The 11912-nt window shown below is 37.5% G+C and overlaps 2 protein-coding genes across 3 annotated transcripts; one reads left to right on the forward strand and one right to left on the reverse strand.

The window, feature by feature from the left end:
- The first annotated feature begins 3 nt into the window (after positions 1-3).
- Pi4KIIIalpha (phosphatidylinositol 4-kinase III alpha) lies at positions 4-10458 on the forward strand. 2 transcript variants are annotated; one of them, XM_029311920.2, is made up of 23 exons: positions 4-220; positions 881-1274; positions 1571-2079; positions 2152-2467; positions 2706-2768; positions 3025-3279; positions 3523-3718; positions 3804-4014; positions 4103-4357; positions 4434-4786; positions 5063-5483; positions 5562-5669; positions 5749-5955; positions 6046-6322; positions 6403-6895; positions 6982-7117; positions 7250-7582; positions 7664-7951; positions 8257-8484; positions 8566-8912; positions 8995-9271; positions 9355-9761; positions 9830-10458. In XM_029311920.2, exons 1-23 carry the CDS (start codon positions 131-133, stop codon positions 10053-10055), a joined length of 6390 nt encoding a protein of 2129 aa, XP_029167753.1. In that variant the 5' UTR covers positions 4-130; the 3' UTR covers positions 10056-10458. The 2 variants fall into 2 exon arrangements, with proteins under 2 accessions (XP_029167753.1, XP_029167752.1); XM_029311919.2 differs by lacking the exon at positions 2706-2768 and having other exon boundaries at positions 5-220.
- A 198-nt stretch (positions 10459-10656) lies between these two features.
- LOC114938146 (NADH dehydrogenase [ubiquinone] 1 alpha subcomplex subunit 7) lies at positions 10657-11856 on the reverse strand. The gene is made up of 3 exons (XM_029311921.2): positions 11641-11856; positions 11005-11183; positions 10657-10846 (listed from the first exon to the last, which is right to left on the reverse strand). The coding sequence occupies exons 1-3, from the start codon at positions 11707-11709 to the stop codon at positions 10786-10788; spliced, it is 309 nt and encodes a 102-aa protein (XP_029167754.1). The 5' UTR covers positions 11710-11856; the 3' UTR covers positions 10657-10785.
- Positions 11857-11912: the final 56 nt, after the last annotated feature.

The raw sequence follows: 11912 nt of genomic DNA on the forward strand, positions 1-11912 counted from the left end.
TGTATTTCCTCTCATGATTCGTGAGCGTAATCTAGCAGATGACGTTGACGACAATTCTTGTGGAGTGGGATGCAACCTGAATTCTATTCAGCTGATACGTAGTCAGTGCTAATGATCGGTCGGCTGCAAAATGATGGCGGACGAGAAGTTATTTTTCTCGAACGCCGTGCAACAATTGGCGAGATGTTTAGCCGCTATCAAACCTACATCATGGGAAAAGGTGAGCAAAGTTTTTACAGAGAAAATTCTTTGATTAAACGTTAATTTTTCGATGATTTCACGAATAGCTATCATTTTACGTTTCAGTTGATTTGACATATCAGGGTTAGCCGCAGGAAATGTCAGCTGATATCTTGACATATCGTGTTATGACATAATCCAAAATACACACTTGTAGGATTATTATAGTTATTTGTGACGTATGATAATTAATCGTTGTCTTACGCGTTAAAAAATGTTGTAGTTGTGCAACTTATATAATCATTTGAAAGACATCTTAAAAAACATATTAATAACATGTTTTTATAATAAAAATATAAGATATAAATATTCAAAAGATTATTATGTATAAATAAAGAAAATTATAAGACTATATATATATATAATTAATGGACATGCAATTATTTTCAAAATATTACACAATAAAAGAAAATTATAATAATTATAATTTGTAAAATTATAGATTATACGGATTAAATATTTTAATACGCAATAATGTAGTTTATAAGATTTTATCCAAAAGAAGAGTTTGGCTCATTGTTTTTTTTTCTCAAAAGTCAAGTATCATAATACAACTGCAACGATGGTCTAATTGGTACATTTTTTATAAAGAATATAATATATTTTTGTAAAGTTAATTTATTCTTATGTCGAATTGCAGGTAGCTAAATTGTACAAGCTATGTCCGCAAGATTCTGGTCAAGGTGTGTTCCGCTTGGATCAGAGGGGTCAGGATGCAACTATTGCACTGGGGATTTATTTTTTGGAATCTGGATTGCAACACCGGGATCGAATTTTACCATATCTTCTCAGACTATTGCGTGGTCTTCCAAAAGCAGTATGGCGAGATGAGATAAAATGTTCGCTCGCCGAGAGAGTTCCGGTCGCGGAACGTTTCAGTTTTTGTTTGAACACATTATTGAGTGATGTGGCAGCAAGATGTGAACCAGTACGAGAAGAAATCATTTCGACGCAGGTTGAGATCCTTGCGGTTCTTACCAATCTGATACGAGGATACAAGGATCAAAATAGTAATCGGGGCTTGCAAGCAAAGAGTGGGTATCAACAGATGTATTAGAACCTAGTATAATTGTTTCTGACAAGTTGCAATTATTCTAAATAAGATACAAACGACAATTCTTTCTGAAATATTAAAAAATGAGTAGTTTAAATTAACAAACTAATAAAGGAAATAATAAAAGTCATAATTGTAAGTCTACTTTCATTATAATGTCACTAACATTGAATTTTTGTCTTAAACCATATGTTATTTATATATATATATCTATTATTTGATAAGAATTCAGAAACTTCAATTAAAAAGTAATGTTTCTTTTTTATTACATTTCAGTATCATTATGCAAATGTCTGGTGCCAGTGTTGATTGGTCTCGCACGATCGATGGGTCGCTTTGCGTGCACGGATCCACCGTTGCTCTGTCGCATCTTTCCACGTCGGGAGACACCCTCGCCGGCAAGCAGTTCCGAGAGTCGCTTGATGTCCGACAAGAAACAGTATAGCTTCTCAAACTTTAGACCGATTATCCCGCGATCTCTGAGTGGTAACTTTAATTCGTGTATCGACAACATAGCGTTGCCGGGCTACGACGGTCACGATTATCAATGCGGTAAGAGACCGTCGTTGCAGTCCTTCTTGTCGGTGCCGTACGACCCGACAACATATTTCTTCAGTCGTTACGGATCGAGCTTCAATCAGTTCCCGCAGATGCGATGCAACGAGAGTCCTGAGAGAAGAGCCGGAATGCAATTCACTGTAGTGCATTTGCAGAGTGTGTTGGCTCTAGCTAAAAAATTACTCACGAAAGAGATCCTGACGTTTTTAGATGAAGAGGCACAACAAGTGAGTTAGTTACATTAACTATTATTTTTGTGAATGTAATTATAAAAAATTGTAATTATAATATCGTTTTAGGTTTACAGTTCTGGCCAAGTGCAAATTTTCCCATATCGCACATTCAGCGAGACGATGAATCTAGTGATGGTGGCTCTGTTGCGGGAGCTCCTGCAGAATCAGCGGGATTTACCGGCCCCGTTCACGAGGGATGTACAGGAATTCGTTAAGGGTTTATTTCTCTCGGGCCAAACGGAGCTGCAATCACGACAGCATGATGCGAGCGAACGCGAGGACATTGACACGAATTTCCGTACCGTGAATCGCTTCAAGGTCAACGTGATGGCCAACTCCGCTTGCGTGGATCTGTTGGTCTGGGCGATCGGCGACGAGACAGGTATACTTCACGTTTGTCGATAACAAAATAGAGATCGCGCGAAAACATTTTCTCACTAAGACTAGACAGATTGCGCACTCATAAGAGAATAATAATATATACATTGGAAGAGTCATGATTGTGCTACGTAACTGTAAGCGCTTGGACAGTGCGAGGAGAAGTCAATGTCTGTATCGATCATGTAACACATAATTCGATATAAAAGGTTTCTTAAGATTCTTTCACGTTATTTTTCCAGTATCCGGCGAATATGATTTGTCCGCGCTGTTCGCAGATATCAGTTCAATGCTGATCGGCAAGGGTATATTGATTTACCCGTGTGTGTTACTTCCTCATTAACATGTCCGCTATTTTAGTGTAATTACTAACAAATACATACATCTCCGCTTAATAGCACGATAATCCGTCGATTGTTCCTTTTTACAATATGTTTTTTTTAATGCATCATGTATAAATAATTAATATCGATAACTTTGTGATATGCGATGCTGAGAAAATTTTATTTATATATTTATACTGTAATTTGTATATAATATACAATATATTTTGATTTTTAGGCGCGGATAGTTTGTGCGGACGACTCGTGGAAAAGATTAATTCTAATCATGGACCCAAACTTGTGTTAGCACACATGCCGTTGTTAATGGTTTGTCTGGAAGGACTGGGAAAATTGGCGCAAAAGTTTCCCAATATAGCCAGCACGTCGATATACTATCTACGAGACTTTCTCATTGCGCCATCGCCGATTCTTCTGAAGTTATATCGACAACATAGCGAATATTCCATGAAGGAGCATCAATTTAAAGTGCTAGGTAAATTGTATCTCTTATTGCATATCTAAATCCTTTTTTCTTCCTAACATTATGTCTTTTTTTTCTACTTTACTAAGCTTCCGGACGTTGAAGTCAAACTCTCGTATCATCTTTTGGATGATCGACCAAGGAGTCTCCTTGTGTTTGGTTTCTCATCTCATATTGCATATTTTATTTTTGTCAATGTAGTATAAAATTATTTGTAATAAATATAGCACAAATTCACGTTATATTTTTGGGCAGTTCAAGGGAAGGAAATAACTGACACAAAGCAGACGACGACGTCATCGGTACATACGGCATTCGAGAAACTTCGTGATGCGGCAATCGGGAATCTCTGCATCGCCCTGGAAGCTGCGCACTCCGTGAATCCGGATTGCGTGCCGGCGCTCGTAGCCAGCGTCTCAAATAGATTGTATACTGCAGACATAAGCGATGGGTACGGCTACTCGACATTATCTATATTTTTTTCTACGAGTATATGTAAATAAAATTGCAATATCCACTCCATGTATTTTTTTTAGTGAAAACGACGAGAAATTGAAGAACGAAGTAGTCTCGAAGAACATTGTGATTATGTTGGGCCATGTGGCAGTGGCGTTAAAGGATACCCCGAAGACGATGCGCACCATATTTCCATTTTTCCAACAACTCTTCTGCCGCACTCCCAGCGATCTTGATTTCCTTATAGTGGATCAACTGGGTTGCATGATCATCGCTAAATGCGAGCCAAAGGTCAGTGACAACTTTAATTAGTTTTTAGAATCACTTCGAGCAAAAAATTTTGTATGATCATTATTGAGAATACTTGTTTAATACGCAGATTTACGAAGGGATAATGCAAATGTTCTCCATGTCGTTGGGATCAAGTACGGCAACTTATGCGGCGAATGATGATCGTAAGCAGTATTGTCACGTTTCCAAGGCGGTTACGAACGCTCTGGCGAATATAGCGGCGAACCTGCAAGGCGAGTCTGAGTTGGACGACTTACTGCTGCATCTTCTTGAACTTTTCGTGCAGTTGGGACTGGAAGGTAAACGTGCCAGCGACAAGATGCCGAATAGTATCATTGCGACGGTAAGATTGCTTTATTCTTAATAAGATATATGAAGAAAATAATATTTTAAATGTAATAAAAAAACATGTGATGCAGAAAGCAGCTAGCAGCGCCGGAAATTTAGGAGTACTCATACCCGTGATCGCGATATTGATGCGACGTCTACCGCCGATCAGACATCCGCAGAAACGTCTTCTGAAACTCTTCAAAGATTTTTGGTTGTATTGCGTTATAATGGGCTTCGCAGCGGATTATCCGTCGAGATTGTGGCCACCTGAATGGTACGAGGGTGTCAAAGAGATTGCGGTCAAGTCGCCCTATCTTATTTCTCAGACTAGCGCCCGTCTCGAAATGCGAGAATTACAATATACGTCGGCTGTACGCAATGACAGTGTCTCATTGAACGAACTGCAGGAGTTGCGGAGTCAAGTATTGAAAATAAGCACCCGGTATGATTTATCTTTCTTATTTTCGATCTTTGATCAATCTTTTCAATTATATCATATTGTAAAGAGAAATGCTGCGAATACATAACATTTCCTTGTTTCAATTATAAGAAAATGAGATGCATTTTATTATTTAAAGAAATTAAAGTCTTTATATTATATATATATGTGTATATATGTATAATTTTAGTTTAGATATATATTTCTTATATTTTAGAATTTAATTATATATCTTATTATTTAAAATCTACTACAAAATTTCTTGTGATTTTCTTTTAGTACAAATGACATATCAGCGTATGTCACTAAGCTGCAGTTTGCACAGTGCACATACTTGTTATCCGTTTATTGGTCAGAGACCTTGCGGGTGGCAAACAGTCCTGAACCCAGTTTGCAACCGATAATGGAGTATCTGTGTGATACTGATTTGCAAAAGGATAAGAGCGGTATGTGGCAATGTATATGTTGTGTGGCGGATTCTGTCTTCGCGAAATTTAAAGATGTGATGCAGCGTAAACCGAAGGACGAGCAACGCGAGAAGGAACTCGAAAATCACGCGCAGTTTCTGTTAGTACGTTTCAATCATGTGCACAAACAAATTAGGAGAGTTGCGGACAAGTATCTCAGCGCATTAGTGGATGCTTTTCCGCATCTGTTGTGGAATTGCAAAGTTCTCTGGAGTATGTTGGACATATTACAGGTACTCTTATCGCGCGTTGTGTATTCTATCTATATGTTTCATTAAGCTTCTTTTTATTACACGAATATATTATTGCAGATTTTATCATACTCGTTACAACTTGATCCAAATGAAGAAACTCCTAGTTTGAGAATACCTGGCACACCGTATAGTATTGAGCTTATGAATACTATTGAAGCAAGAGAGGTATGATGTCTTATGTAATATACATGTTATACTACTTGTTAAAATAAAGCAGATTTGAATAATACATGAATTATTGCAGATAATTGTGAAAGATTTTACTGCAAGATGTAAAGGCATAGTGCAGGAGGCTATGAAATGGGCGCCGCAAGCTACCAGATCACATCTACAAGAGTACATCAATCAGATACCGTCTTCTATTATGCGACATCATTCTGGTTTATCTCTGGCTATCGACTCTGTCCTCGAATTCGTGGATACCGCAATTCCCACCGTAGTCCCGGCAAACGTATGTACTGATGTTTAATTGTATTATATGCGCATTATGTAAATGATAACTCGCTATTAATTTTATACTAATAAAGTTATATTTTTGCAGACGAATTCATTGGATAAAAGGCCACGTGCTCCGAAAGGCGCGAGTTCATGGTTGCTATCGATGATGTCTACGAGATCCTGGCATGCCGGTGAAGTAGCGGGTATGCTCGCTCTAGCGCGCACCGAGTCGTCAACTGCAGAGGTGACTCTAGAAGAGTGCAGAGATAAAGTCATCGATAGATTGATCGAAGCCGTTCGTCGCGCTTCTCAGGATCGCGACGATACCGCTCATCGCGGGGCTCTCTGGCGTGCCACTGCTCTCTTAATATCCATGCCCGGTAAATTTAGACAGCAATCAACTTTATAATTTTAAACAGTACATTCTGTTGAACTTTACTTTCATTATTCGCACTTTTAGGGATACATAGAAGATTGCTGCACATTGTCGCGTGCTCACAGATAGAACTGTTCACGACCGCAGCTATGACGACAGCGGTCGAGTGCTGGCAATGGATTTTGACTGTACGGCCGGATCTAAAATTGCGTTTCTTGCAAGAGATGCTACTCGCGTGGCAGTACACTGTCGACAAGAGGATGGGTCTCTTCGCACCAAACGAAGAAGAGGTCAGTCCGCTCGCAGTTTATGAGGGTTGCCAGCTCGGACCCAATCCGCCGCATGTGAAACCGCACGATATCTGGGTGACCTTCATAGTAGAGCTCGTCGAAACGGCCAAGTATTGCTGTCAGGAAACGGTCGACATGATCGCCTTATTGTTGCATCGTTCGTTACCCATGACTGTTGGTGCATCCGGCGAGGAACCTGGTATCAATCGACACGTCGCCGCGGTCGGCGTGCGCTTCAAGCTCCTCTCGTGCGGTTTAGTGCTGTTGCAGGGCGACGTTTTACCGAGGTAAGCATAATGGAATGAATAACGTGTATACTGTGTATATCAATACATAATTAATAAGATAAAGAATAATGGATTTATTCTCGCAGAACTTTGAGCAAAAATGTCTTGCGTGAACGTGTCTATTCCAATTGCCTGGATTATTTCTGTCGGGAACGCCAATTACCGACTCAAGAGATTGACCAGCTTAGCGAGGACATAGTTACTTTAATGCGTTTTTGGCAGGTAAGAATTTGCAGCAAACGTCTATAAATTAAAACGCAGATTAAAGCGGATTGATCTGATTTGTGAAAATTTGTACAATCTTTTATTTCTTCAATATTGAAATTTGTCCTCTGCTTTATTCGTTTTCTATAGGTGATGCATAGCGATAAGAAGTACTTGATGATGACGGGAGCTGATAACGAGTTTGAAATCGTAACTTCTCAAACCTGTACAACCGCGGTAATTGTTCCGAGCGAGACGATCGGTTCATTAGCCGCCACGCTTGCTCCTACGCCAAATGACTTTTCGAAATCGTCCAGCAATGTGTGGATGAACACCATGCCGATGTCGACCAGTAGCAATACGTTAGGCAAACGCAGCAATCGCAGCAAGCGAGTTATCAATGCCAATGTTCTCGTGAAAGATTATATCAAGAAGAGAAACTTAATTCTCGAACTGTTAGCGGTTGAAATCGAGATGTTACTAGTAAGAATGCTCGACAAATCTTTCAAGATATATTGTGATTTATCGCTGTTTCATGTGAAAATAAACATCAAAATATCATAGGTTTGGCGTAATCCTGGCGGAAGACCGGAACTCGCACTGCAAGGAGAAGGGAGTATCGCGGACTGGCGAGCCAAGGGAATGAACGACCGTTGGCGCGAATATACGCGGCTTGCGTGGGAGATCAGTCCCGTCTTGGCAACATTCCTACCAGTGCGATTGAAAAATCATGAAGTCATTATCAAGGAGATCTGCGGCTTGGTGCGCCTTAAACCTGTATTGGTTATGCATCTATCAGATGCATTGCAGTATCTTGTCACGACAGACACACTGCTCAACGATGTACCTGAAGTAAGATATCTTCAATATATTATACTATGTAATAATTTTTATTTTTAATGGATCACTATTTTTTATATATAATTTGTAGTATATTAATATATTATATTACTCTTATAATAATATAATATATTATATTATTAAAAATTAATATTTTATATTATTATTAGTATTAATATTATAAATTAAATATATATATATATATATATATATATATATATATATATATATAATGTTATATATTTGTATATTTATACATAGGATATTATTCTTCTATTTATTTGCATTTATGATATGATCTAATTTTATTATTTCAGTTAGTTTATATGTTAACCTGGGCAAGAGTGTCTCCAATTCAAGCACTGGCATACTTCTCGCGACAATTTCCGCATCATCCTATCTCGGCGCAATACGCGGTGCATGTGTTGGATAGTTATCCTGCTGATGCTGTGCTTTTCTATATACCTCAACTAGTGCAAGCCGTCCGTCACGACGCAATGGGTTACGTGATTGAATTTATCAAAAAGATCGCTAAACGATCGCAGGTAATAAGATTGGCAATTAAAATTAAGTTGAATCGCGACTAAGAAATTTGCATGTAATCGTTTTGTTATAACGCGTTTTAGGTAGTGGCGCATCAGCTGATATGGAATATGTACACTAATGTATACATGGACGAGGAGAAGCAAGTAAGGGATCCTGTGCTGTACGACATATTAGATTTGTTGTCGAAGAATATCCTGAACGCATTGTCTGGTCCGGCGAAACAATTTTACGAGAGGGAGTTTGACTTTTTCGATAAGATTACCAATATCTCGGGCGAAATCCGGCCGTATCCTAAGGGACCGGAACGCAAAGCCGCATGTCTAGAAGCCTTAGCGAGAGTGAAAGTACAACCCGGTTGCTATCTACCATCGAATCCCGAAGCGATGGTCATCGATATTGATTATCAAAGTGGTACTCCTATGCAGAGGTAAGATTTAGAAAGATAATCGCGAGACAACGACTTAGATGATTTTATTACAAAGTGTTACATAATTTTCTTACAATTACAGTGCTGCTAAGGCGCCGTTCTTAGCGCGCTTCAAAGTACAGAGATACGGCATCAATGAGCTCGAGAACATCGCTCTAGCAGTCTCGACTAACGGGAAAGTCGAGAGCAAGAAAGAATCAGAAGATCAGACGTGGCAAGCCGCTATTTTCAAGGTTGGCGACGATGTCAGGCAAGATATGCTGGCTCTGCAAGTAATTAGCATCTTTAAGAACATATTCCAGAAGGTCGGATTGAATCTCTTCTTATTTCCCTATAGAGTGGTGGCCACAGCTCCCGGGGTAAAATAGAAATTAATTTTTTATTGTGATCAGTGTATTTTTTAATAAATCTTTTATTTATAATTATGCTCCTCTGTTATCAGTGCGGTGTGATTGAATGCGTGCCAAATGCAACATCGAGGGACCAGCTTGGGCGTACGACAGACAGCGATATGTATCAATACTTTATCACGCAACACGGAGACGAGACGACCAAAGAATTCCAAAATGTTCGTCGGAACTTTGTCAAGTCGATGGCGGCGTACAGCGTGATTACGTATCTCCTGCAGATAAAGGATCGTCATAATGGTAATATTATGATAGACACTCAAGGTCACATCATACACATCGACTTTGGCTTCATGTTCGAGAGCTCACCTGGCGGTAATCTGGGCTTCGAACCCGACATCAAGCTCACCGATGAGATGGTCCTTGTGATGGGTGGTAAAATGGAAGCTGCGCCATTCCGTTGGTTCATGGAGTTGTGCGTGCAAGCTTTTCTCGCGGTCAGGTAAGCGCGTTTAGTTGTAGCAAGAAATGTATGTAAATATATCCTGCTTAATGTTGTTCATCTTCTAGACCCTACCAGGAAGCCATCATCTCTCTCGTCTCCCTTATGCTCGACACAGGATTACCTTGCTTCCGTGGACAAACTATCAAGCTTCTACGCAGTCGATTTGTACCGACTGCTACTGATCGAGACGCGGCGATCTTCATGATTAATGTAATACGTAACAGCTACCTCAATTTCCGTACGAAAACTTACGACATGATACAATATTATCAAAATCAGATTCCCTATTAAACTGTTGTCGGAGAGAATTTATCTCTCTTTTTCCCCTCATGTTTCTCCTTGTAACCCCTGTAATTAGTTGGCTAGCGTTTTGCGCTGTTGTTATCTGATTAGAATCCAAGAATTTAACATACCGTGTTAGATATTGCAGTGTAATCATTAATTCTGCGAGGCTGTACAAATTTATATAGATGTCAATATTATTTTATTAGGTCCTGCATGTATTTTGTGAAAATTATTTCACTCTGTATATGTATGTAATAATGTATTATATTTACCTACGAAAAAGATATTGTATTGATATATATACACATAAACATGTCTGTTTTTCGCAGCATATCTATATGTATACGAGAACATTCCTCTGTTTGTTATTAATTTATGCATTGTGATTAAAAATTTTAAATTACTTAAATTTTTTGACTTCTAAAACATTTTAGTTTGTGACGTATTACAATCCTCGGCTATTAACAAGTGTTAAATCTAACCAACGTATTTTGTGCAAAATACTATAAAAAATATATGTATATGTATGTATATCTTTATTTCAGTTTGTTTTTTTCTGATGTCTAATTTTATTTATAATTATTTTTAGATGAATATAGTGAACAAATTCTACAATAAGTAACTTTATTTTCTATGTACAATAATTATATCAGAACAAATCTATCATTATATTACATCAATGTAATTTGCATTATAATGTCCTGTAGAACAAATCTCTAAAGTTAATTTTATGAAATTAATCCCATTTGTAAGCAGTCCCTGGAGAAAGATATTTCTCTTTAGCAGGAAATTCATCCCTAAAAAAAGTATTTAAAAAAATGTATGAGTAGAAAAATATTTCTCTTCTATCTCTTTTGAATTGTTCTTTCAAAATAATTCTGCTGAATATTTATGCGATTATGTACCATTAATTTTGATTCTTTTAGATAAATTTAATTTGGTAAATTATACTTACTCCGTGCCAATTTGTTTTGATCCACTAATCAATAGTGGTGGTTCAACTTCTCGTCTCCCATCTCGAGTGTAATAATAAATCTCAGAAGTCTTATGATATGGACCTCCTGGTATATGTGGCGGAGGTTGAGTGCGTGCTGCTTGTTCGTCAGCAAATCTACTTGCTAGCACGACTTTTCTCTGTGACAAACATAAACAATCTCAGAAATATATTGTCAAGCTATCCCATCTAAGATAAATTAATTTATTTTAACTTGTAATATATAACATATGTTTATTGCAAAAATCTAAACTTGTGCAAATGTAAAGTAAAATTGCTGTAAAACTGCTTTTGCATCAAGAAAACATGCGAATATATTGAAAACAAGAAAAAACTAATTGGCCAATAAAGAAGTAAAATATATTTCTTTAAAACAATTTGTTATTTAATTTCTCCAAATTAAAACCAACATTTTTTGAAAATATATAACCTCTTAACACAACAACTAATTTTAAAGTAACTAATTATTTGTTTCAATAAAGGATTTATTTTGTTCAAAAACCTTTTGTAAAATTAATAAAATTAAATAACAAACCTTGGCAAATAAAAATATTAAAATACAAAGATTACATAATTGTAGTAAATATCATTACTTACACCGCGGCCTATATCTCTAATCAATTGTATCAGTGGTGTGACAGCTCGGTGTTCAACAGGACCCGGCATGTTTTTCCAATAAATTAATCGATTTATTAATAAATTAAACTTAATACGATATTTATTACAATTAAATAAACTGCGCCTAGCTAATCTTAAAAATTTTCTATGGATAAACAACTGCGTTTTATAGATATAACTTGCATCGATATATCGAATCGATACGTCGATTCGATATAAATCGATTTGCAATATACCTTTGACAGGTAATA

Source organism: Nylanderia fulva, unplaced genomic scaffold, assembly GCF_048542155.1.
Source record: "Nylanderia fulva isolate GAGA-0341 unplaced genomic scaffold, ASM4854215v1 Scaffold17, whole genome shotgun sequence".
NCBI lineage: Eukaryota > Metazoa > Arthropoda > Insecta > Hymenoptera > Formicidae > Nylanderia > Nylanderia fulva.

Excerpts from the sequence above, each read along its gene's own strand:
- Pi4KIIIalpha (XM_029311920.2), top strand. The coding sequence starts at position 131 with ATGATGGCGGACGAGAAGTTATTTTTCTCGAACGCCGTGCAACAATTG. Across the intron at positions 2,080-2,151 it reads TAGATGAAGAGGCACAACAA|GTTTACAGTTCTGGCCAAGT; the intron begins GTGAGTTAGTTA and ends ATATCGTTTTAG. Across the intron at positions 7,118-7,249 it reads CTTTAATGCGTTTTTGGCAG|GTGATGCATAGCGATAAGAA; the intron begins GTAAGAATTTGC and ends CGTTTTCTATAG.
- LOC114938146 (XM_029311921.2), bottom strand. The coding sequence starts at position 11,709 with ATGCCGGGTCCTGTTGAACACCGAGCTGTCACACCACTGATACAATTG. Across the intron at positions 11,184-11,640 it reads TTAGAGATATAGGCCGCGGT|AGAAAAGTCGTGCTAGCAAG; the intron begins GTAAGTAATGAT and ends TGTTTGTCACAG. Across the intron at positions 10,847-11,004 it reads TCAAAACAAATTGGCACGGA|GGATGAATTTCCTGCTAAAG; the intron begins GTAAGTATAATT and ends TACTTTTTTTAG.